Genomic DNA, 25,481 nt, shown 5'->3' with positions numbered 1-25,481 from the left:
AATTGCAGATGACGAATTTGATAACGAAATGGTACGAAATTGAAGAAAAATTTACGCTATTGAAAACCAAATTGCTAAATATGCCTGATCAAAGTGAACGAACCAAGAACGAAACCTTATATCAACACAATCAACGTCAAATCCACAATTGGCTACCAACAGCCTAGCAGAATCCAAACCGAAAATAAACTTCCAAGCGCTACAAGAAAACGAAACTTTTAAGAATCTCACTCAGCGCCTAGCTGTAGGTATATTTCCTGCTGAACAACATTACAGATGCGAAATTTAAAATGTACATATTACTCTCGGCGTTACCTCCTATACTTCACCAGAAACTCTACGATCTATATAATATGCTCTCCGGAAGAACCAATCAACATGGATTTTACGAAACTGATTTATTAGACGACTACATAGAACCTAAACCTAGCACGTGGGAATTACAACACCGTATTCGGGGCTTAAGAGACAGCGACATCAGAACAAAAAAAATACTTCAAGAAATAGATACGCCACCCTTTGCAAAGCTAATTCAAATAGCTTCGGCAATGGAAATGGGGAAAAACAAAATTAAAAGACGACTGTATCCTCAAGGGAACTCGAGTCGTTATACCACAAAACCTACGAGAGCGGGTGCTAGACGAACTCCATGCCGGACACAGTGGTATAGTCAAAATGAAGGGTCTAGCTCGCAGCCACGTTTATTGGAGACCGAGCGAGGTAGTATGCTCGGTCAGGCCGGAGCCCACGTGACACATTTCAGCTGTCGTACTTATATACACTGACGCGCTCAGAAAACTTCGATAGCGCGATTCAGGAATATTAGGCGAATTATGGGTACCGCCACAATAACAATTAAATTTGAAGTGCAATACTTCAAATTACACAAATATTAAAGCATACTATAAACATGAACATGATAGATCTATATTAAAACTGACTAAAGTGTACTCTAATGAGCAATCTGCATGTACCGTACATACGTGAACATACAACATACCAACTACGAGGACGGTATGTTGGCAATGCCGGCATTCCACGGATCGTTGGGGCTTTTAATCCCTACGACTGCGCAGGCGACGCGCGCACCCGCATTGCCCGTCGTCAGCGACGCCTCATCACCACCCAGTCCCAAGTCATCTTCAGCCTCATGAAGGACCAGCGCGCGGCCTAAGATGCTGTTGCGGCCGTGCAAGGAGATGACGCTATCTGTGAAGTCTACCGTAGCTACAACGCCCTCAGCCGACTGCACGAACTCTACATTTCCAAGGTCCCCGACATGTCGCGTGTCGTGCTCCGGGCCACCGTGCGTCGTGTCGTCTGGGTTGAAGTGGGCTCCGGTGGCGTCGCAAGTGCTTATATCTCCCAGCTCGTGGATGTGGAAGCCGTAGCGACCCGGACCCAAACCGGTGATGGTGCCGGTAACGCGTAAACCGGAATCCGTCTCCGTGAACGTGATGCTGCCGACGATTTGTTCAGACACCAAGTGAGCCACCGCCACTCTGTCCTCTGATCTTATTTCTCCAGCTAGCAATAGCAGCAGCAGACCGTACAAAACTTTTAACGAAAACATGTCTGCGCGTTTCGACTTGAACGATATTTGTTCAGTATTGATTCCCAAAATATGCCGATAGCCCGTAACAGATAAGATGAGATTCAAGTATTATAATCACACGGTTCAGTGCCGTCAAGAAAAGGTTGATAAGGTCCATCAAACTTTTGTTTTCATAGTTTGCCGGGACGATAAAATGTTAAGGCGAGAACAAACCCCGTTTTGTTATTTATTGACTCCCGATTTACCTAGTTCCAATATAATAATTAATAACGAAATATAAAAAATATGAGTTATAAATGTAATTAATTTACAAACTCACCTCCGACAAAAATCTTTATCATCGAAATATAAGTATTAACTAGGATAACACACATTTTATTTGAATAAATTGTTAGTGAATCTTTATTAAAAAGATCTGAACCGAAAAATTTTTTTTATTAATATTTATTTCCAAAGATATATTTTAAAAGCACATGAAAAATAACATAGAGAAGATCCGCCCCTCGAAACTACAATTTTATGCTAAGCTAAAATGAATCTTATTGCGATGCGTACACGACTTCGGTTGGGTGCAAGGTTATCGTATTGGAATTAAGGTAAATGCTCGCCTTAATAATAAACATCGATAGTAATCGATATCAATGTAAGTACCCTTTTGAGAACCTTACTCTTCCACAATGAATAGGCACTCCATACGCTGTTTATTTCTTGTCTGATAAGTTAGAAAAGCCAATTGAATAGAGAAAGCAAAGAACAAAACATAGTTTTTATACGTTTTATAACTTTATTATTAATAAGGAAGAAAGATTGAAATATTATAATTACCAAATGAATAGCTTTAGGTTATTTAACAATAATCTATTGTAAGTGTTATAGGTACATTTGTTGTTGCGAGAGTATATTGGTCGGTTTTATAATTATTATAAAAGTCACTACATAGATTCGAAATAAAATATTTATTAATAATCATTTAAGTACTTCTTAGCCATACCATTACTAACTTTCCTATACTTTTTTAGTTTAATTTTCCTACGTCCACAATATTTTGACTTTGACTTCGACATTACTTTGACTTCAAACAAACGAACGAAACGGCACGAGCGCCGATAGTCGATACTGGCGACGACTTGTCATTGTTTGACGTACAAACGTAAAAACAACAACAGTCAGCAAACTCCCTCCGTGAGTAATTTGTATTCTGTGCATACTCCTTAGTTCTTTCTACTCTGCTACAACTATTGTCTCTATTTCCAGTCACTAATAAAATACATAGCGGAAGCCCACCGCGGCGCGCACGGGTTCGTGATGGACGAGCAGGGCAACCCGGTGGAGCGCGCGGCGGTCAGGGTGAAGGGCCGCGACGTCACCTACCACACCACCAAGTACGGCGAGTTCTGGCGCATACTACTACCCGGGACTTACAGACTTGAGGTAAGTATTTAACGTTTACATTTGAATATTAAGTAAAGGTTTTTAAAATATTGTTTCAATGCTGCTTAGAATACCCTACCTAAAGTAGAATGGATAGTTAGCGAATGGATAATTATAAGTTATGACACTCTGATAAAATTAACAGATGAGACAGCACTACAAACGTCAGTTCTATGGAACTTAAAGTGTCTCGTCATGTCGTAAGGCGCTAGTGCGGTTTCGCCATAAGTGTAAAACAGCTTTCAAGTCAAATTACAATACGGCGGCCTTAATCCCGATTTTGGCTACACTTTAAACGGCCTTGTAGACCTGTTAAAAACGCTTTCTTTCACACAGGTGTCAGCTGAGGGCTACCTGCCGCAGGACATAGAGTTCTTCGTCATCGACAGTCATCCGACCCTACTCAACGTGACGCTGCACTCAGCTAAGGTGAGTCGATCTCTGAGCATACGCTGCCTCTGCCTCCTCTCGATACTCTGTATATATAAATTAAAAACACTGGTGATGTGTTGTACGTGTAAAACTAGAGGTACTACTGTGGTGACAAGTCTGTAAATAGAAAATTAACGACCAAATTACTTGCGAATATAACAACCAAATTCTATTTTTCAAACCTAACAACTAGATAACACAATAACGACTGCACTCAGAGACGTTTACTTAACTTTAATTGAATGAGTATGAACAAAAATCAAAATCCGCATTAAATTGAAGTTATGTAACTAATACATGTTTTTGAGTGCGACCATAAGAACATATTTTGTAGCAACTTACCAAATACTAAAGTCAGCAATATTAAAAAATACAATAAAATAGTATTATGGAAGGGTTTTATATAGATTTATATGTGTATGTAATGGCATCGCGCAAATATACGCGGATGGAGTGGCGAGCTATCAAGCTAAATGTGAGCATTACTTACTACATAGTCACTGCAAGCATAGATCACGATGTAGTAAACACATCACAAACAACATACAACACTTTCTTAGATTTCAAAAATAGAATATCTAATACCACTGAAACAAGATATGTATCTCTAGATCTTAGATAACACTGTAGTGAAACAAAGAGCAACGACAAACCCAATATTTAAGAGAAATACTTCATATGCCATTGCCATAGACTTTAGGGTAAATGACCAGTAGATTGGACAGTACCAGTCATTGGACAAAGCACAAAAGCACCATATTTATTAATATTGCTTTAAAAACTGCCTGTTTTTAAAGTAAATGAACGCCTGATTTTAAAGAAAAACAGGTAGTTTTTAAAGCATCCTTAATAAATATAGTGTTTTTGTGCTCTGTCCAATGACTAGTACTGTCCAATCACTTGTCATGTTCACCCTACTTAACTTTTAGAATTTGCATCTAACATAGTTGCACTATTAGGGTCACGTGATCACTACATCCTCGCCGAAGAAACAGAAATCTATGAGAGTGACAACCGTCCGCACCACTACCGAAGACATAGCAAAGGAGTAAACAACTTAAAGTGATACGTCCATATTAATAAACCGCTCTTACCGCTAAAATCGTTTTTGAGATCATTATTGGAATATTGTTTAAATAAATAAAACGTACTTATGTGTGGCGTATTCAATAAATGCGAATCTTTTAAGAAAATTGTACCTATAACTATGCTGAAAAATAGTTATAGCCTGTCAAGAAAGTGAAGAAATTAAAAAGTGTCAACATCGTAGTGTCGTCCCTTTCAAATCAATCTAAGAAAAAAGGGATGACACCTCGATGTTGCCACTTTTTAATTTCTTCACTTTCTTGACAGACTATACCCGATTGACTGCTGTATCTTGAGTGTGGTGTAACTTTGACTTATTAGTGCTATACCCTCTTGATATCAAACTAATAATAATTAAATACCGTACCATCTTAAGACGCTGTGAGCGTATCTGTCAAGATTAGTATTTAGTATTCAGGAGAATGAGAGCGGCTTATTAATATGGCCTTAAGATGTCAAGATTATGATGAACTAGGTACTTATGACGTCAATAACAAGATATTTTTGTAGCAGTTGAACAGAGTACTTCATAGACATAATATATACTGTAGCATTATAGGTTTATGGAGTACTTCCCCTTAACATAAAATCGTTCTCAAATGGGGCCAATGTATAAAAATATTGACTTTAATACCTTCGGTATATAGAGCCATATTTTAATATTTTCGCTTAGAGCTTAGTAGAAGAAGTCTATTTTTGATCTGATGCTTGTCATTCAAATTTATTTCTACTTATATAATCTTGAATGAATTTATTATGTTAAGTAATTATTTAATTTCCACTTTAAAACTGTAAATATCTATCTATATTTTTAATATTATAAAAATTATAGGTTGTATGTTTTAAATATAGTCGATTGATATGAAATATTATGTTTGGTGCGTTAATTTGTTATATAATAATAAAATTGTGATTTACATATAAAATAGTATTAAGGTACTATTGGGACCTGAAATATTATGTACCTAGACAGAAGAAAAGTATGGCTTTAGCAGTAGAAATATTTCTTATGAAATGTATGTACATAATCAAAAAAATTGCAAATGTTACATTTGTTTTAGTGAATATGTGATTTAGGCAAATAATTTTATTGTACTAATTTTGTTTCTCTATCTCTTGATTAAAACTAAAAAGATAATAATGTCTTATTTCCTTATCAAAATATTATTTTATAACCGGGATCTGCGGTGAGTTAATTTGAATCTTTTGAGCATGAATTTTAATAAGCTTCTATTTAAGTTTTATAAAAATTAACGCCTATGCCTTTACACGCTTTTTTGCATGAATATTACTAAGTTATATATTTTAGGTGTATAACAACAAAGTAAGTAAATCATTCAGTGCTTATGAATCAATTTCTCTGACAGATAGCACAATAAGTGCTATCTGTCAGAGAAATCTAATGGTGGACCTGCGTTATTTTGTCGGCTAAAGTCAAACCCAGTCGACAAATCAAGACTAAACATAACCCGAACAGAAAAGGTAGGTCTGCCATTTGCCTATGTACTAATTTCTCTTATTCTATAGTTAATCAGGTATAATATTATCGGTTAAAGTTTCTAAATCATATGTGCAGCGTTACTATCGTTACCGCTTAGCATAAAGTATTTTTTTTTTACATCAATTTGATTAATTCCATAAACCAAAACCTCAAATTACATTGTATAAAATTATCTAAAGTCTCATCGGCTATTGATTACTATCTATGCCTGACATCATGCGTTCTCTTTCATATGCACGAAGATTGTGAAAAATGACTTGATCAAAGATTAACTTTAACCCACACTGAAGCTGAAAATTTCGATAAAGCGCTAGAAAAACGTAGCGCATTGCCAGAGTAATCTGAACTAACGAGTAGGCCAACTCAGAAGAGATCTTGAAAAAATGTTTGACGTAGTATGTAGTACGCCCGGCGCCGTACTAATGCGTTAAGCCGCCAATCCACCGCAGCGCACGGAGAGACTACGCACGTGCGTCAAGCTTCGCTTTGTAAGAAAATATATGTGACTGTGTCCACTGCAACCTACGAACACGCTACGCACGAATTGACTCACGTAGCTTGCTCGAATATGGTGCACACGTAGCTCAACTCTGGCCACGCTACGCATGCTGTGCACGGGATACACGGAAGCGTGTACATAGTATTCAAAACTGTGCTGCGCTACAGTTGTAGTACATAGTCGTGGCCGTGTGCATAACGTGTGCTGCAGACTGCAGTGGAAACGTTGACCCACGTAGTCAAACTAATAAATCCGTGCGCCGCGGTGGAACGGCGGCTTTACGCACACTGACATCCATTATACAAGTACGCTGGACTTATGATACCCACCCGCTTTTTGTGCCTATTTGAAGCGGAATTAGCGCCCCTAATGTGGGGGAAGAGAACTAAATCTGACGTAAATTGCAAATGGCCGTTTAATCGTTATTGGTTGTCATCACTAGTGTTAGTTCCAAGTTCACTACTGCTATCAGCGCCAATATGGCGACTATCAAACGTCCTTTTTACGTCAGATTTAGTTCTCTTCCCCCGCATTTGGGGCGCTGATTCCGCTTCAAATAGGCACAAAAAATAGCTGTCATTTCAAAGAGTATCATAAGTCCAGCGCACTTGTATAATGGAGGTCAGTGGTTACTCAGCATTGTGAAACATGTTGAAAGTGACAGTCGCGTTGAATCGCCGGTTTGTTTGAAGTCGAGGTACTCCTTAGTTCTGTCTACTCTGGCATTGCGGTGTCCGTGTGTGGCATACCGACCACGAGCCCCCGTCGGGGTTAGTACTAGATGTCTTCTCATTCTTAATACATTCGAAAGAGAAGGCACGACACAAATATTTTTCAGAACCATCGAAGAAATTGATTCATAGGCTCTACGTAATTTGGTCGCGTTACGTCAGATCACGACTGGCATTGAATTAACATGATCCGACCAAATGACGTAGATCCGTCAACTGCCTAGGCATCAATTTCTTCGATGGTACATCAGTTTATTTGTGTAATGTGTACAGCGCATCGACGGTGGGCCGTACTACCGTCCGCCGCCGCGGCCGCTGCCGCCGCCGGCGCCCCCGAGCATCTTCTCCCGCTTCACCAGCTCCATCAACAACTTCGTCTCTAATATACTAGGCTAATTAGCTTTACAACTGTTAACTGAAGACCAGTAATTGCTATGACCACAGAATATATATTAGTAGTACCAACAAAAGTCCAACTCGTGAAACCCGTTTAAAAAAATAACAACTCTTGCTGCGAAGTCCAAATTCCGACCGCGCAGTGTTAGGTGTCTACAATTATATTTGCCTACATGTGCGCTCTCTTTCTATCGCGTAAGAGGTACCCTTTCTGACGAAATCAAGATTGTCACCTTTTAGAAAATAAAATAATCTTCTTTTAATTACTATAGCTACTAATAGCAAACTTTTTTTATAGTAATAATCAAATTTTAGTAACCAAACGTATATTTTATAATAGTTTTATATTCGATTAAAGTGTAGGAGCTGGTCAGGAATTTTTTACAACTTAAACATAGTAACTTGTGTTTATTTACGTGTAGTATGCGGTTTGTTTGTAACAAATTGGTTTATTTGCTATGTTTGTGTATTTTTTAAATCTTTTTTGTATTTTAAAGACTTAAATTACTTTATTGAAATATTTCTTTGACTTTTTTCAATTGTTCATATTTATCAGATTAATAATGATTCTCTCACAGCGGTTAAATCAGTACGTAGATATATGCGACGAAAAAATATTGCGCGCGCGTCACCGCTCGCTTGTGAGTCCCTTGTGATCTGCCCCTTTAGGTATCGAACTGTAACGAGTTACAGTTCGATACCTAAAGGCGCTAGTGGGACAGGCCTGCTATGACTTGGTGTTCTGTAAATTGTTACATCTCTGTCCTGCTCATAAGACGTCTATATTATTGCTGTCCTGCTCACACAGAAGCGTAGAAGGGACATAATATTATCTTTCCCGCTCAAGACGTCATAAATAAGCTCGCACAACATTATGGACTGCCTACGCGATTGTAAAATATTGTCATTGTAATAGGGTAGGTATGTCTGTAGTAAAATTTTTACCACCTCCTCGAGTTGTATGCATTTAAAATAGTAAAAGTAACTAGAGGTATAATAAGCAATGTATAGTTACGATTATTTTTAATAGTCCTAGTGACTACATAGATAATGGTACCAGCTAAACACATAATTATTTCTTTCACGGTTTATTTTTTTAAACATCGATTTATTCATATTTTATGACCAAGAGGCTAATTGTGTAAAATAAGGAGATCTCAAAATTGTTATAATTTCTGATTACTCACTTTGACTTCTTTTTTAAAGTAGTAAGCCTCGTTTACTGTTATTTAGTTTATTAAGTATTTATAACTGTAAATATATTACTGATAAAAACAAGTTTAGTGTGTAAATAGCGAGTAAGAAGAGAAACGTAATGAAAATAAGTAATAAAATTATTTAATTTGGAAGTTTAGTTTACTTTATCGATTAATTTTTTTCTCTTTTCATAAATGTTATGCTGTAGCAGTTACTTTTAATTTTATTTATTTACTTGCCTATATGCTCAATCCAATTAAATGTGGAAAAATTGCATTTTCAGCCAAGGGAAAAAATTAATACAAAAAAGTTGAAAAAATACTGTTTATTACTTTTTTAAATAATATCACAATATAACTACAAGATTCGTTACATAAGACAATGATTTAAATGACCTGTTGTAAATTGTTATTGCCCTTTATGTTTATAACGCCGCTTTAACAATTGACATGACATTTAGGGGACTGTGGGACAAGATAGGATTGATAAGGTTCAGAACAAAATTCTATAGCTCTTATGGACGTAATATTACCAGTATATCGCAGCGAATTTCAGTTTAATAGCCCTTAATTCTTATCTAGGTAAGGTTACTGGTGTATTTTAAGTCGTACCGGTGTATTTAGGTAGTTTAACTATTCGGTATCGGCGCATTAGAGCTACGAGCGCCCTTACTAAAATAAAGTCCTGAGAATTAGGTAGTAAGTCAACTCATACTACTGTATTAGGTAGTAAGTAAACTCGTACCGGCATACTAGGCAGTGAGTTCAGCGATGTTGATATGTTCCCGGGCGTCGACAAACGCGGCGATGAGCGCGGCCAACTCGATGCGCTCGCTGCAGCCGCTCGCTAGCCGCGCCTCCGAGTCCGACATCTTGATTAGCAACGTTATTAGCACTTCCGGCGGGAATTTCACTGAAAATAGGCATTTAAATACTTGAAGTTAGTATGGTTTGGCGGTTATAGTCAAATATTAAGGTAGAGTAGCACTGAATTTCATAAATCATAACAATTAATTGGTATGGTATGGTGCTTAAAGTCAGAAACTTGAAATATGGATTACATGACATGTGGAAAGTGGCAATACAAGTTTTGAGTCTCTTATCACAGTTTTGACTTTAGACAATCTAAAACAGGTTCATAAGAACTATAAAGTACTTAATTATTGTATGTATTTCTTACCTCTATGTATGATTGTGTGTATTTCAGTGAGGATATCATTGAGTGCTAATCCTTTTGCAATTTTCAAATCTTGAATATCTGATTGTGGAGTTCAGGAATATATTACATAGTTGTATAAATATTATGATTTTGTGACACCAAAACAACGACACGTTCTTACCACTAACAATAACGAAAACCACTATACATTCATGCAATACGAGTAAGTACCGTCCCTACTACAATATAGATAACTGAAATTTTTCGAAGTCTTCATAAAACTCTGACAAATCAAATAAGCATAAACTTTTTATAAGTGTTAGACTAACTCTGCTTACTTATACACGTTCAACGTACGCAAATCATTACAGTATCCTTTTTATTTTCCCTCTGTGGCTCAGTTGGTGGGCTGTTGGTAGCTCAAGCCGGGGGTTGCGGGTTCGAATCCCGCCGACGGAACAAAAAGTTTTCAAAGTTCCTGGGTCATGGATGTGTATTAAATATGTGTATCATATAATAAAAATCTTAAATACGTGTATAGAATAAAAAGTATTAAATATATTTTCGTTGTCTGGTACCCGTAACACAAGTCCTTCAGGTACATTAGCACGGGGCCAGACTGACGTGGTGTGAAGCGTCCACAGATATTATTATTTGTTGTAAAACTAGCTTGAAGATTAATCAATAGTTTGTAAATACAAAAGGATACGTTTAAAGCACGCCGCAAAGTCGTTCTCATTGAGCAGCCAGTTGAGTATGGCGCTGATGTCCGCCCGCTGCGGGTGCCCGACGCACGTGTACACTGTACGCTCGGTGACGTCACGGTACGCCAGCCACGTCGACTGCAGCATGTTGAGCACGCGCCGCATGTCGCCGCCGCCTAACGTGAGCAGGGCCTTGATGCCATCCTCGGTTATCTTCACACTGTACACATAGAATTAGGGTCAATTTATAAGGGATATTATTAAATGCACATCAGAATAATTTTTCAGCACACTACCTTAACTCCGCTAATAACTGAATGCATACCAGAAAAACTAATGCTGATAAAAAAAAACAATTGATTAACTGAACATGTCCTTTAAAAAAAACTTAAACATCATACAAAACGAGACGACCTTTATAACCGAATTCACACCAAAAATATGGTTCATACATCGGATATATTATTTGTTTTAAAACTAAAATTTAAATTGTTTATCAAAAATACTAACTTGCACTCTAAATTGGACAATCTTACAACAGAATTTCTAAAAACGATATCGAAAGGTGCACCACAATAAAATCAATTTCTATTATCAAAACAAGTCTATGAATTAACAAATCGTGCAACTAAAATATTTTTAACCTAACTTTATTTTCTTTTTGTTTCTATGTTTTACTAAAAAACATGTTGGGGCCTCCTCATCTAACGCCACACTCACTCATTTGCGCTCGCTCTTTACTCTTTAGCGACCACAGATATATCTTGATCTATTTCTGAGTTAGCGACAAAGATTTTTGGTAATTATGATGAGATATGGTGAAAGATTTTATCATTCCAAAACTATATAATTCAAGGTTTCTTGATAAAAATTTATCAAAATTCACTACTGTATTGTAATTGTATGGGTTAATAAATTTATTAATGATTCTTAAATAATTAATAGCAATGTTCGCCCAATACGACTTGATTGGGTTAGGTTAGATGGCGGGAGCGTAGCGCAGCGTAGCTCCCGCCTTAGCCATCGTGCTTATTTTTTTGTGAACCACCCAGAAGAAAGGTACGCTACGCGGGGCTCCGTCGACTCATAATTTAAGCCAGTTGTTTTTTTCTTTTAGCTTAGCATAGCTTGTCAACCCCTAGAGTGTAATTAGCGTAGCTTGTCAACCCCTAGAGTGTAATTCCTAAGATGGAGGCTTAATTATTTTGCAATATATCGGTAAGGAACCCTTTGTGCGCGAATCCGACTCGCTCTTTGCCGAGTTACCATTCACTGTGCCAAAGTTTAGTCCATGTTAAGTTAGCACTTGATGATTTTTATGTGTTCTTAATTATATTAACAAAACAGATTAAATTGGGTTTTATGTTGTTCCAAAAAGTAATTTAGGTGATGGTTTTACTTTAAAAAGCTGTAGTATGTTAGTTGAACTAAGGAATTGTTAGATATACTATTTTAATAATAGTTATGCGTTCAGTAAAACAGTTTCGCAAACAACTTTAAATAGTATGCTGAATTCGCATTATTTAGGGTGCATAATTAGTGTGCAAGTCAGTATTTTTGGTGAAACTTTCAAATATTTTGATCAAGAAAAGGGAATACACAGATATTGATTTAAATACATGCCAATTTATAATAGCGCAGAGTCGAAGCGAAGCGAAGCGAATTCCCAAAAACTGAACACAGATAATTCGACCTTAACTTCAGAACGTAACGCATACATTACTTCTGCGAGGCCAATCAGCGATGGTCGAGCGCATCCACGCGAATTCGCGCGGATGCGCGCGCCTTCTTAAATTCTCAGAAGTAATAAAGTGCGTTAACGCTTTGGATCTAAGCTTGAATTTGTTATTTTCAGTTTTAATAATTCGCTTCGATGCGCTTCGACTCTGCAATAGTATAAATTGACCCTTAAGGGTAAAGACTGGTTAATTAATTTAAGTTTAATAATAATACATTTTAAAAAGATAAAACCGTAAATAAATTGTACGTAATTAAGTATAATGTATGTACATAATTACATACATACACTTTTGAAATAATAATAATATCTATGGACGCTTCACACCACGTCAGTCTGGCCCCGTGGTAAGTACCTGAAGGACTTGTGTTACGGGTACCAGACAACGGAAATATATTTATATTATAATACTTGCACTTTAATACTTATATGTGCTAAACATTTGTTTAGACGCTGATATAGACTAAAATGTACGAAAACTGGGCAGTTCAAAAAGTTACTTTTTACATTTTTGTATGGGCAAATTCATGACGTTGGGGCTTTTGTCATAGAAACAATAAGTCACTTTTTAGCTTCTTCTTTATAGTGCTGCCGCTTTAACAGTGAACTTTATACAGGGTTTAACAAAACTGAGTGAAAATACTTTAAAGTGTGTATGTGTCCCTTTTATAGAGTACACTGTGAAAGTAGCAATGAATTTTCCTCAGCTTTCCCATACAAAAGTAAAGAATTACTCACATTTTAAGACTTATGTTTTCTTACACTCCGTATAAGGGACGAATATAAACGCTAAAGTATAATCACTTCGTTTTATAATACCTCATATAAAAGCGCAGTATAAGCACGGCTGTAGCAGCGTTATTTTTTTATGTAATACTCACTTCTCCTTCTCTATGATATCCCTAAGTCGCGGCACGATCTGCGCCTGCTGGAGCGGCGCGAACCGGAACCGCGTGCAGCGCGACTGCAGCGCCGGGATGATCTTGCCCAGGTAGTTGCAGATTATGCAGAACCGCACGTTGTCCGTGTACTTCTCGATTACTGGAAATTGAGAAGTAGTCGATTAACACACATGTTCAATATTTTAAACGGTTATATCCGAAATCGGTAGCTATTATATAGCCTAACCTTCGCCTGGTCGGAGGACTTCTTTGGGACTTTCCCGTATATTATGTATTTATGTCACACAATATATTATAGCAAAACTATTTTACCTATGCAACTTTTTGCTATGGCCTATGACTGTACAATGCATTATAGTGTTCGTTGACTACTGTTCATTGAATTATTGTAAATATATTATTATTTACATAATTTAGATTAATTACTGCTCGCCCCACGAAAGAGACCTTCAATTCAGACATTTTAGTTTTGGCTAAACGGCATATGGATGAAATAAATAAAACCACTAATCAACTTAATTTTATTGAACACAACAAACTGATGACGAGGCGTTTCTCTGTAGTTTCCTGAGAGCTTTCCTGTTCATGATGAGGGTCTGTGCCGGTGCCTGTACGGGTACGGTCGAGGCAGCCTCCACCGCTTGCAGCAACACTGTCTTGTTGTAGGGGCTCGCTGCCGGCGCCTTGATACCGAGAGCACGAGCCACTAGACTCGTAAAGGTCGTGTTTACCTGAAATGAAAATTAATTTTGACACATAACTCTTATGAGTCTGAGTGAGTAGGCGTCTAAAGGCCCCCTTTCCTTTCATGCGTATTATCGCTGACACGTAAATCTAGTCCGCATACGGGTGACAACTTGCTCCTTGCCAAGCGCTTGGTGCTTGAAAGACAGAAAAAACATCTATGAAATGATAGGATGCGGGTAACTCGCATCCGGACCAGATCGGTGCACGGGCGATAACGCATGATTGGAAAAGGGCCCTAAAGAAGCATTTGAAGGGTTAATTTTATATTATAACTAGCTGTTCCGGCAAACGTTGTTTTGCCATATAAAGTATTTTGCCCATATTATTTTATTGCAGTGACTAAATATGTCACCATGACAACGTCCATCGCTATCCTGTCGCACAAACAATGGTCACCGTCAGTCTCGAGTAGTAATAATTAATTATTATAATAATTTATTCAACAAATGCACTTATCAGTATAAAATACAACAACAGTATATACGTGGGAGAGCCATGCTTCGGCACGAAAGAATTTTATATGATCGTTCTTTGAATTAATAAAAGACATTATATGATTTTAAATATCCAAACCTGTGCAAGGGGGCCCCAAGGGTGAGTTATATGTATAGAGGATAAAAGATTGTGTGCCAAAAATCTGATTATTATGAACAAAATTATTGCCACAGGTACCTTTTCACCAGTCTTTGCAGACCCTTTGAAGTGTTCTAAAAGATATTCAGATGCAAATTTTTGAACACATGATATCCTTACAGCCCTCTGGTGCTCCAAATCTGTTTTGTTTCCGAACAGAGCCATAATTGGCTTCTTTTCTCCCTCCTCTACTATTTTCCTTACTTTTAAAAACCACTCGTTAAGTTTTTCGAAACTCTGTAAGTTTGTCAAGTCGTATACAAAGAGAACTACCTGCAACAAAATATTATTGTTAGTAAAATATTTAACTTTCTGACCGCTCATGACTCAGATAAGGCATTAGGGAATTTTTGTACTATACTATTTTAATCTAATAATAATTATTGTAATACTTACATCTGAACCATACAAATAGTTTTCAAGCATAGATGTGTGTAATGTATTACCGGCCACATCGCACAGCTGTAGTGGTACTGGTGGCCGCAGCTCAAAACACTGTCCAGCCATCACCTCCGCACCATGTGTGCTGCCCGATACCCCTCCTCCTCCAAGGTAATAGTGACATAGAGTACTCTGAGGAAATTTTATGTCAAAATGTATTATATAATGCCTTATTTAAATTAAAAGCTTATAATGATCTCGAGGAGAATGTTAAATCCACATGTTTATATGCGTTATAAAGAAAATGTTTTGTCTGTCTGTGTGTCTACTACTTGTTCATAATTTTTAAGTGCTGAACTATGAGAAAGAGGTTTTTCTATGGATACAGATAATATAAGATATGTAGTATCATAATGAAAAATGTATGACTCCCTAGCAACAAAAATTAATGCAGAAAGAAGTCAAGGCAAGACTTATAACAGAATGGAAAGCTAAAATTACAAAAATTGTTCAGAAACCTTACATACCTTGCCAGTCAAAGGTTCCCCAACCAGAGTAAATTTAACAGACCTTCCCACTGATTCTTCGTCATCAGTATCAGACATATTATCACTTTCAAAGTGTGAAACTAAATATTACATTATGTACCGTATTAATCACAAATACATTAATTTGATTACATAAACTCTATGTAATAAAATGGTATTAACTTATGTTTTGAACTTTGTTTCTATGGTTACTTCCATAAAAAATGTAGGAAAAGATTTTATTTTATTCACAATCAAGTGAATTCTGCAATATCATGCCTTGTGTATTTGATATGCCCATAATGGATATTGTAGTTGCGCCTGCCAAACCTGTATGTGTTTTTAGTAAAATTTTCAGGGGCAGACAATAAACTATTTTATTTAATGATTGATGGATTTATTAATAACTAAAAGGTCTTAGTTCATACACTATACTGCATTTTTAATTTATTGATAAACCCAACCATCATTAATTAATAGCAGAAAATGTTCAACCTACATTGCTTGTAAAGCTTACAGCTAGTGCTTCCTTATAGAAATTGGAATCATGTAAGATTTTCATTACTTAGATCTAACTATAAAAAATATCAAGAAACTCACTTCTTCTGAGTGCATTCTGGGCATCATTGGTCATTGCATCAGCTTCATCTAGAATAATTAACTTGGGTCCAGCCTTGAATATTGTCCGTGTTGAAGCAAAACTCAGTATTTGTCCTCGGACTATACCTATCCCTCTATCATCAGATGCATTCAGCTCCAGGACCTATAAGCATTTATATAAATTAATAAAAGTTTATTTCTACACATTTTATAAAAAGTTTGCCTTCACTGACTTTATATAAATTCAGTGCAGGCAAACTTTTTATGTTAGGCATGAAAAAGAAAATAATAATTTATTTTAAACAATTTTGATAATTTATTGGCACTGATACAGAGTATGAACATACATACAGTGTACTTTACAATGAGAAAATAATATATAAAGCTTCTTTTAAAATAATCTTATATGCAAAATAATCTTTGTCTAGTAAGTAAATATAACAATTTTCAAATTAATCAAAACATTTTACCATGGAGTTGAACTGTTGTGGTGTATACATTTGTTTGGCACAGGCAAGGATTGTGGATGTCTTCCCCGTTCCCGGTGGTCCGTAAAACAGTAAATGTGGTAATTGATTTTCTTGCATAAACTGCCCAACTAAAAATTGATTACACATTCATTTTATAATAGAAAACTACTAATCAAACTTGAAAACTACGTTATTATGTACACTAAAAACTTACTTGTTTTGATAATATCATCATGAGAAACCAAGTCGTCTAACTTTGAGGGACGATATTTTTCCACCCTATAAAAATATATAAAAGTTGTGTAGGTACTAAAAAATTAACAAAATATTTACAAAATTCAAAAATTGAACGTGAATTAACCTACCATGGTAAGTTTTGTCCAACTTCCCCGACAGTCATCTTGTCTGGGTAATTCTTGAATTAACTTAAATTATTGAATGAAAATGTAATGTTTTATGAAATTATCAACTTAAGTATAACACGAAAATTAACTTCGAATAATTTAAATACAATTTTCCGCCAAAGGCAAAAATCAAAAGTTTGACATTGACATTTGGTGCCTAACCATGGCATTTTGACAATTCTCTACACAGATTACTAGTAGGTACCTATTTATTTGATTCTCTACACCTTCGCCCAGGTTTCACGACTGTTGTTCTGTGCTGTCTGACATTAGACATAAAAGTAAAGAAATTAACCCCTCAGACGCGAAAAATCGCGAAAAAAATACTACCTACTTTTTTTGCAAATTTTTGCAAAACAAGATGGCGCCCGGCCTACCCTCTTTGAACAAATAATGTATTTATCCTTACATACAATCCATATTTTATGTTTGTGTGAAAAATATTATAATATATGTTAAATTTTCAATCTATCAAGCCATCATAATATAGTACTTAGTCCGATGTGATATTCGTTTCACAAGTAATAAACTTTGGAAACCATGTTCTTACTGTTTCGCTAGAAATGAATGAAAATATTATTATAATCTCAATAACAAAGACCTATTCAAACCGGTTATGTAAACAATTCAACGCAAGAACTTGAGATTCATAAAAACAAAGCACTTGAAATATGTAATAATAGTACCCTCCGACGAACAAAAACATAACAAAAACAAACTAGGGATGTCCTTCACTTCGATTTGATTTTATCGATAGTTTTTTTGCCCGCTCCACTCTTGCGAGATATTCGTGAGAATTTTGGGAGAATATGAGAAATGGGAATCTCTTGAAGATTCTCACGAATAATAATAATAATATAATAATATCTATGGACGATTATATACGAATATCTCGCGAGAGTGCGAGTTTTGTATGGAGCGTGGCATACCCAAAGTTATTTGTACAATAAATAATAAATAATCGTGTACAATTGACGTGGGAGAGCCATGCTTCGGCACGAATGGGCCGGCTCGACCGGAGAGATACCACGTCCTCACAGAAAACCGGCGTGAAACAGTGCTTCCGCTGTGTTTCGCCGAGTAAGTGAGTTTACCGGAGGCCCAATCCCTTACCCTTTTCTTTTCCCTACCCTCCCCTATTTCCTTTCCTACCCTCCCCTATTCCCTTCCCTACCCTCCCCTATTACCCCTTAGAAGGCCGGCAACGCACCTGCAGTTCTTCTGATGCTGCGAGTGTCCATGGGCGACGGAAGTTGCTTTCCATCAGGTGACCCGTTTGCTCGTTTGCCCCCTTATTTCATAAAAAAAAAAAAAAAAAAAAAAAACACCTAATAAATATACGTCAATCGATAGAGAAAAACAAATACTCTTTGACAAAATGTCGTAAATGATATACTTTTTGAAATATTTCAGATTATATATCTAAAATATTATTTATTTTACATTTTCAAACTGAAATAACTCCGAAAGTATATCATATACTACATTTTATCAAAGAGTATTTATTGTTTGTAAACATATTCTCTATCCATTGCCGTATGTTTCATAGGTGTACACCAAAATACATTTTATATGCACTTGTAAGTTTAGGTATGCCAATGAGGTTCGTTGTTCTTTCTGAATTTAATAAAAATACAATTTTATACAGCAATATATTTATTTACAGCACAAATTATAAACAAAATATTTAAATATAGAAAAAAACATACAATATTCATTATAATATTTTATCCTACATAGGAAAAAATTGTTAGGCATGCATCCGTTGTCTGATTGCCATAACACAAGTTTTTACTGAGCATGAGACGACATGATGTACGCTACCTAGTTTATACTATTGTAAGTATAATATTATTGTGTGCATAATAAAAAATTAAGTACTTTAATTTTTTTTTAATTTAAAGCGTTTATCTATACATATTATAAAACAAAGTCGCTTTTTTCCCTCATATCCCTTTGTTCCCTTTAATTTTTAAAATTACGCAACGGATTTTGATGATTCTTTCAGTGTTAGATAGGCTATATTTTATCACGCTAAGACCAATAGGAAAATGTGGAAAAATCTCGCGAACTACTGTAGCAATTTTAATGTTATTTGGAACAGATAAGAAGTAGACCAGGTGAAGGATCATAGGCTATCGATTTTAATCATTTTTTCAGTGGCTATATATTTTATACCCGTGCGACGCTGGGGCGGGTCGCTAATTTATCAAAAAAATAACAATAGTCTTTTACAATGTGCCGTACCCGAAAACCTCGCAGGGTTTATCTGGGTTCCAGCGAGTCGCTATTACATAATCTTATAATAGGTATTACTTACTCAACAAAACAACATAATCAGGTCTTAGGTAAATAGTGCAGTTTTAACTTAGAATACAATATCGTATTACATACCCCTTCAACTGTGGCGGCCATATTGCACAAATAATTATTCAAGACAAGGGTCAAATTTCGAACCTCGTCGTAAGTGTGTTTTAGAGCCATGAGAAGTGACTGTAGGCCATCTTTATTATTTTATGTACACTTCGTGCAAGTTACAGCGGACAGATATAGTTTACGATATACTGTGGGGACACAACGATAATGAACCCTACCGCATGGACCGCCACATGTACGGTTTGTATTGTCTTATATTTTCAATGCATTTTCAGAACAATGCATAAGGATAATATTAATTAGGAACAGAATATGTTTAGCAAGCCAGCAATTGCTTGGATTTATTGTCTACGATAGATTTATTTAATTGAAAATGTGTTTCAACGAAATGTATCAAAAGTTAAAGGGTTATGTACTACGGTAAAATATACGTAGATATGCCGTTACAGTAAAACCGTGGCATCTTTTTCGAATGTTGCAAAGACAATGACACACGCACACATTGTCTAAAGATAATGCCTAATGCCTTTAGATTGGAAATTTTGTAAAAAAGTGACACACACATATTATATTATGTGTACATGCAAATCACAAACAGTATTAGCAAACAAAAAAATTGCAATGTAAAGTAAAAAAAAAATGTATAAAATTGTAAAAAAATTGTAAAGGCATATCTAAACTATATACAAAAAATACAGAAACATTCTAAACCTTCCACTCTGTTTTCATACAATACCAATCATACGAATGTGACTTAGCAATCACAATATGCGAATGCGAGTTTCTTACGCCGGTTCTCGCCGGGTTGGTTACCTAAATTGTGCAAGTTTCTTACGTCGATTCTTCCCGCCGTAGTTGTTTATGAATAATTGGTAAGAAAGGTATTATGGTAATGTATGATAAGCCTTAAAACATTCCTCTATACACAATGGCACGCGACAGGATTCGCAACAGTAGGGCGTTCTTATATTTTTTTTGCCATTTTTTAAGCACACAAAGCAACGCTTCCTGGTTTTCCGGTTGCTTGCTGAGGCGCCCTCTATTGATTCCCATGACACAGGCCAATGTGTAGAGAGGATAAATCTATTAGGTTGAAGGTGCGCAGATCTACTGCTAGACGCAGTACGTCTACGGCTTTGCGGACAATGTGATAGATGATTTGAAAGGATGGTATCTACAAGCTGAAGGCGGAAAGCTAAATGATCAACGTTTTTATGAGTGGATGACTCTACAAGAATGCGAGAGTTAAGAATGGATACATTCAGAAGGCGTTTAAAAAGTTTCATGTACCATTTTTTACAACGTTTCCTCTCTAATAAATAAGGCTCCAACATTTGATCTTTTAAATCTACACCCCCCATGAATTTATTGTAGTCCAGAACGACTTGTGGTTTGAATGGTATTTTACGCGACAATTGTCTAGAAGAGACTGTAGGCAAGGCTGTAGATGCACCATGACAAGTGGAAATCATGGTAATTCGTTTCTTGTCTTGCCATGCTAAAACAGTGACATCGCCGGAATGTCTGGCGATGTACTCTCCCTTATTAAGAGGAGCCTTATTTATTACAGTGGGAACATCGCTTCGGGAAGCTCTCAAAGTACCAATGCAGTCAGTACCATTGAGTTTCAGAAACCTAGCTAATAGGGGTGAATTGTACCAATTGTCCATAAACAATCTATACCCTTTGTTTAGTAGGGGACCAATGAGCTTTTTTACAACAGCTGTGCTTTTAAGCTCTCCGGGCGACTGCTCCAGATCTGTTGCGGATTGTTTACCGGTGTAAACAATGAACGACCACAGGTAACCAGTGGTGCTCTCACAAAGCTCGAATGTTTTGATCCCAAACTTAGAAGCTTTGTTCCGAATATACTGTTTGATATTCAATCTGCCTTTCCAAAGTGTAAGGCTTTCATCAATACAAATGTCTTTATTTAAAATATAATTAGATTGAAAAGTTGAATTTAAATGTGTTAAAATTGGTCTCAAACGGTGTAAACGGTCAAAGCTTCTGGCGCCAGTGTTGGAGGGATTTTCGTTATCCGTAACGGGGGGGGAATCTATAAAATGTAAAGCTCTATTTAACATTTCATACCTTTTTCGTGTGAAGATGCGCCTGAAAACTTCCGTTTTCAAGAGAGGATCGACCGAAAAGCAACTGGTAACAGTTGGCATTCTGACGATCCCCAACATCATCCAGAACGAAAAAAGGCATAAAATTTCATGCAAATTTGTGGGGACCCATTCAGCCTGGAATGAAGCAGAAGAAATTTTTGTAGCATAAAGGTTCGTTTCAGCCACAATTAATCCTAAGACCTCATCGGTCCAATAGGAACGAAAAGCGTCGTAGGCTGAATTGAAAAACTGAACCGAACCGGTACGCTCTGGCTGAAAAATTTCTTCCTGACCTTGAAAAGTATCCATAGGATACCACTCAAAGTCAGCATCACCTCCATCATTGGCGTCGACAAATTCATCCTCGCTCTCACTATCAACCCTTCCTCGTTCGGTACTATCAACCACGGCATCACCTTGCAATCTCCTCTGTCGTCTCCTCACTACATCCGTCGCCAAACTCACCAATTCGGGAGGAACGTCGGCATCAGTCAGCCATATTTGGTGAAGTGGTTGTCCCACCTCCCACTGCCGTCCTCCTCTACGGCCCCTGATTGGATACCCACCCCTGCGTGCACTCTGTCCTCGCACACCCCTGACCCCCCTTCGGCCACCCCTTCTCCCTCTCGTTCCTCTTCTATTGCTAAACGCTATAGAAGCTCTTTCACGCTCTACTTGCTCTACTGTTACATACAATGGGTGGGCATCCGGGGCAAAAAACTCGTCGCCCGTCGGCTGGTCACCGATCAGCGCACCAAACTCATCGAACAGAAGAACAAGAGGCTCTGCAGGCACCGCACTGTGAAAGAAAAAAAAATTAGACTTGATTTATATCTACGCAGACATAAATTAACTCGTGAACAACATACAACAGCACACTTACGGTTCTGCCGGAGATGATAGTGGCGAGCGTGACCTCTCCCGAAACTCTCGTCGAGGCATTATTGGATCGTCCTGAAAAAACATTAATACAATGAAGAAATTCTATATATATCACTATCGTAAACCTAATAAAATAACCAATGCATACCATTCGCGACCGCCTCTCACGGATCTCCGGGGACGTGAGAGGGGAGTATGGTGGAGCCTCCACTTCATCCACTTCATCTCCAACCTAGGCCAAAATAAAAAGCATAAATACACTGCAATCCATAAGTGTTATAAATATTTATAACCACTAGTCGATGCTCGCAAGTCCGTTGCGCCAAAATTCCTTTATCGCGCGGGAACTGTACAGTTTTCCGGGATAAAAAGTATCGTATGTCCTTTCCCGGGACTGAAACTATCTCCATACCAAATTTCAGCATAATCTGTTCAGTGGTTTGGGCGTGAAGAGATAACAGAGAGACAGACACGCTTTCACATTTATAAACCTAATAAAATAACCAATGCATACCATTCGCGACCGCCTCTCGCGGCTCTCCGGGGACGTGAGAGGGGAGTATGGTGGAGCCTCCACTTCATCTTCTTCATCTTCATACTAGGCCAAAATAAAAAGCATAAATACACTGCAATCCATAAGTTATATAAATATTTGTAACCACTAGTTGATGGGCGACGACAGTTGCTTACCATTGGGGGCAAACGAGCAAACGGGTCACCTGATGGTAAGCAACTTCCGTCACCCATGGACAATCGCAGCATCAGAAGAGCTGCAGGTGCGTTGCCGGCCTTTTAAGAGGGGAGGGTAGGAATGGGAAGGGAAGGGAATAAGGGAGGGTAGGGAAGGGAATAGTGTAGGGGATTGGGCCTCCGGTAAACTCACTCACTCGGCGAAACACAGCGCAAGCGCTGTTTCACGCCGGTTTTCTGTGAGAACGTGGTATTTCTCCGGTCGAGCCGGCCCATTCGTGCCGAAGCATGGCTCTCCCACGTATAAACCCGTGGTGACCCGTTTGCTCGTTTGCCCCCTTATTTAATTAAAAAAAAAAGCAAAATCTGTTCAGTGGTTTGGGCGTGAAGAGATAACAGAGAGACAGACACACTTTCACATTTATAATATTAGTATGGATAATCAAAAATGGGTTACCAACCTCGTCTTCCAGGTACTCCACCTCTTCCCCATCCGATGAATCGGCATCGGAACCACCGTCAGGATCCTCATTACCATAGAGGAGATCCAGGTATTCCTGCGGTGGTTCCTCGCCAGTTCCTACGCGCCAGATTGACATGCTATAATATAAAACAAATAAGAAAAATCAATAAACGTTAAAATAAATATCAACATAATAACGTAGAAATAAAAGAAAATTCATTACGTGAAACCGCCATCATTATCGATATTACAAAAATTTTATCGATAATCAATCGACACTACGCTATCCCTATTGAAAACGTACGAAAAAAATGCAAAAAAAAATGCACAAGCTAACTTAGTGATTAAACCATAGACGTAATATATACTGTCGTAAAGACCACCTGACAATTCCTGTATCACACTTTTTTCGTTATTTATGATAAATCCTAAGCATAGACATAATATAATGCTAAAGACCAACAAAGAGTGCGAGAGAGAAGAAAATCCTTTATGGAATTATAACAAGATGAAAAGAGAGAGGCAGTCTAATGAAAATTGTAACAACTTTTATTTGACAGGTCGTCAAAAGTCGTCAATCGTTTTTATGCCCTTTCGGTATTTGCAATTTATTATTTAAATCGTATGTTATTTTCAACAAATACTATTATATATAACAATAATAACTTGTGCTGTGAGTGATTGCAGTGTAAATCATAGGAATAATCCTGAAAAATATACATTTCACCCGTAATTAATCTTCATGTCCTAATTGCTACGATGTGTTTATTTTTGCTATATTCTGGTCTTTAGTTCTCTATTTCAAATAAAATATTGTGAATCCTCCCTTTTACTTTCATATTTTGCGTAACTAAAGGTACTATTGTTCCTATATTACACAAATTTTGAAGAAAAATTTTTCATAAAATTTTTTTACATATACGCTAATGCTTGAATCAAATTTATCGATATGCTTATTGATATTTTACAATAACATAAATCTAAAATAAAAATTATTTACCTTTATATTTATCACCTTAAGCCCGGCCGCACATTATCCAAATTTCTGATCAGAAAAATTCGGACGCCCGGCGGAACGCACTCTGTTCATACATTTTGTTGTAGACCCATCATACTAAAATAATTTCTGACGTGTCAAAATGTATGAGCGGGGCGGGGCGTCCGAATTTTTGTGATCAGAAATTCGGAAAATGTGCGGCCGGACTAAAAAGGACATATTATCTTATTTTAACTAATATAATATAGTATAGTATAATATAGCTAATATAATATAACTACTATAATATAGAGTGACTCTAAAACTAGAGGAAGGTTTATATTTATATATCATAATCATTTGTTTTTACAGATTCCCTCAAGATCCTCTAATAAGAGGAAAATGGCTGAAATTAATTGGGCGTGTTGGTTGGAATCCCAAGAAAAATTCAACAATATGTAGCAAACATTTCATTGAAATTCTTTGAAGAAAAATTAGAATAAATACTATTTTGGTTAAAGGAGCTATCCCAACTTTATTTGTGCCAGTAAGTTTGACATACTGTTGCACTTGTTACTGAAGCAATTGTTAAAAATAAGCAATTATAAGCAATTAATGCTTTTTAGTTCATTTAAAATTATACTTATATGAACTAAAAAGTATTAAATAATCCTTATTCTGTACTCAATCTTCATAATTTTGAAGTCGGTACCAGTCCTAAGTATATAAGTTGCTGTTATACCTATTCTGTCAGTAACTTGCGATTAGGTTAGCTGGTACCGATTGCAAAATAATGAAGATTGAGAACAGAATTAATACTGAGTACAGAATAAGAATTATTTAATACGTTCATTTAAGTATAATATTACTATTGTCATTGCCTTGGAA

At 36.8% G+C, this 25,481-nt stretch overlaps 4 protein-coding genes across 9 annotated transcripts in view; 1 reads left to right on the top strand and 3 right to left on the bottom strand.

Moving 5' to 3' along the window:
• Positions 1–7,704, top strand: part of LOC121733448 (carboxypeptidase M-like) — a 33,411-nt gene extending 25,707 nt beyond the window's left edge. For 3 of the 4 annotated variants that reach the window (XM_042123710.1, XM_042123709.1, XM_042123708.1), the window contains 3 exons: positions 2,810–2,986; positions 3,323–3,415; positions 7,509–7,704. In XM_042123710.1, the coding sequence (XP_041979644.1) occupies positions 2,810–2,986; positions 3,323–3,415; positions 7,509–7,631 (393 nt within the window). In that variant the 3' untranslated portion in view covers positions 7,632–7,704. Of the gene's footprint in view, positions 1–2,809; positions 2,987–3,322; positions 3,416–4,377; positions 4,681–7,508 lie in introns of those variants that run through there. The other variant, XM_042123711.1, reaches the window with a different exon arrangement.
• A 1,463-nt stretch (positions 7,705–9,167) lies between these two features.
• LOC121733454 (replication factor C subunit 5) overlaps positions 9,168–25,481 on the bottom strand; it is a 30,579-nt gene continuing 14,265 nt past the window's right edge. The window contains exons 1-8 of one of the 2 annotated variants that reach the window (XM_042123716.1): positions 17,054–17,203; positions 16,903–16,967; positions 16,689–16,816; positions 16,219–16,381; positions 13,310–13,469; positions 10,696–10,910; positions 10,008–10,085; positions 9,168–9,740 (exon numbers count right to left, since the gene is read on the bottom strand). In XM_042123716.1, coding sequence (XP_041979650.1) covers positions 9,580–9,740; positions 10,008–10,085; positions 10,696–10,910; positions 13,310–13,469; positions 16,219–16,381; positions 16,689–16,816; positions 16,903–16,967; positions 17,054–17,088 — 1,005 coding nt within the window. In that variant the 5' untranslated portion in view covers positions 17,089–17,203 and the 3' untranslated portion in view covers positions 9,168–9,579. Of the gene's footprint in view, positions 9,741–10,007; positions 10,086–10,695; positions 10,911–13,309; positions 13,470–16,218; positions 16,382–16,688; positions 16,817–16,902; positions 16,968–17,053; positions 17,204–25,481 lie in introns of those variants that run through there. The other variant, XM_042123717.1, reaches the window with a different exon arrangement.
• On the bottom strand, positions 13,852–15,827 carry LOC121733457 (ras-related protein Rab-28-like). 2 transcript variants are annotated; one of them, XM_042123722.1, is made up of 4 exons: positions 15,619–15,827; positions 15,103–15,283; positions 14,750–14,979; positions 13,852–14,061 (listed from the first exon to the last, which is right to left on the bottom strand). In XM_042123722.1, the coding sequence occupies exons 1-4, from the start codon at positions 15,694–15,696 to the stop codon at positions 13,852–13,854; spliced, it is 699 nt and encodes a 232-aa protein (XP_041979656.1). In that variant the 5' UTR covers positions 15,697–15,827. The 2 variants fall into 2 exon arrangements, with proteins under 2 accessions (XP_041979656.1, XP_041979655.1); XM_042123721.1 differs by having other exon boundaries at positions 14,750–14,983; positions 15,107–15,283; positions 15,619–15,826.
• LOC121733443 (piggyBac transposable element-derived protein 4-like) lies at positions 20,093–23,777 on the bottom strand. Its single transcript, XM_042123702.1, has 5 exons — positions 23,616–23,777; positions 22,979–23,062; positions 22,613–22,696; positions 22,466–22,536; positions 20,093–22,381 (listed from the first exon to the last, which is right to left on the bottom strand). Exons 1-5 carry the CDS (start codon positions 23,751–23,753, stop codon positions 20,353–20,355), a joined length of 2,406 nt encoding a protein of 801 aa, XP_041979636.1. The 5' UTR covers positions 23,754–23,777; the 3' UTR covers positions 20,093–20,352.

Source organism: Aricia agestis, chromosome 13, assembly GCF_905147365.1.
Source record: "Aricia agestis chromosome 13, ilAriAges1.1, whole genome shotgun sequence".
Classification (NCBI taxonomy): domain Eukaryota; kingdom Metazoa; phylum Arthropoda; class Insecta; order Lepidoptera; family Lycaenidae; genus Aricia; species Aricia agestis.
Note: the sequence above shows the minus strand (reverse complement) of the source record. Positions and strands in the feature narration are given on the sequence as shown.

Coding starts and splice junctions, on each gene's coding strand:
- LOC121733457 (XM_042123722.1), bottom strand. CDS start 15,696: ATGTCTGATACTGATGACGAAGAATCAGTGGGAAGGTCTGTTAAATTT. Junction 14,980..15,102: donor TTTGTATGGTTCAGATGTAA/GTATTACAATAA, acceptor TGTTGCAGGTAG/TTCTCTTTGTATACGACTTG. Junction 14,062..14,749: donor CTGCAAAGACTGGTGAAAAG/GTACCTGTGGCA, acceptor TTTTCATTTCAG/GTAAACACGACCTTTACGAG.
- LOC121733443 (XM_042123702.1), bottom strand. CDS start 23,753: ATGTCAATCTGGCGCGTAGGAACTGGCGAGGAACCACCGCAGGAATAC. Junction 23,063..23,615: donor TGGAGTACCTGGAAGACGAG/GTTGGTAACCCA, acceptor ATTTTGGCCTAG/TATGAAGATGAAGAAGATGA. Junction 22,382..22,465: donor CTATCATCTCCGGCAGAACC/GTAAGTGTGCTG, acceptor TTTCTTTCACAG/TGCGGTGCCTGCAGAGCCTC.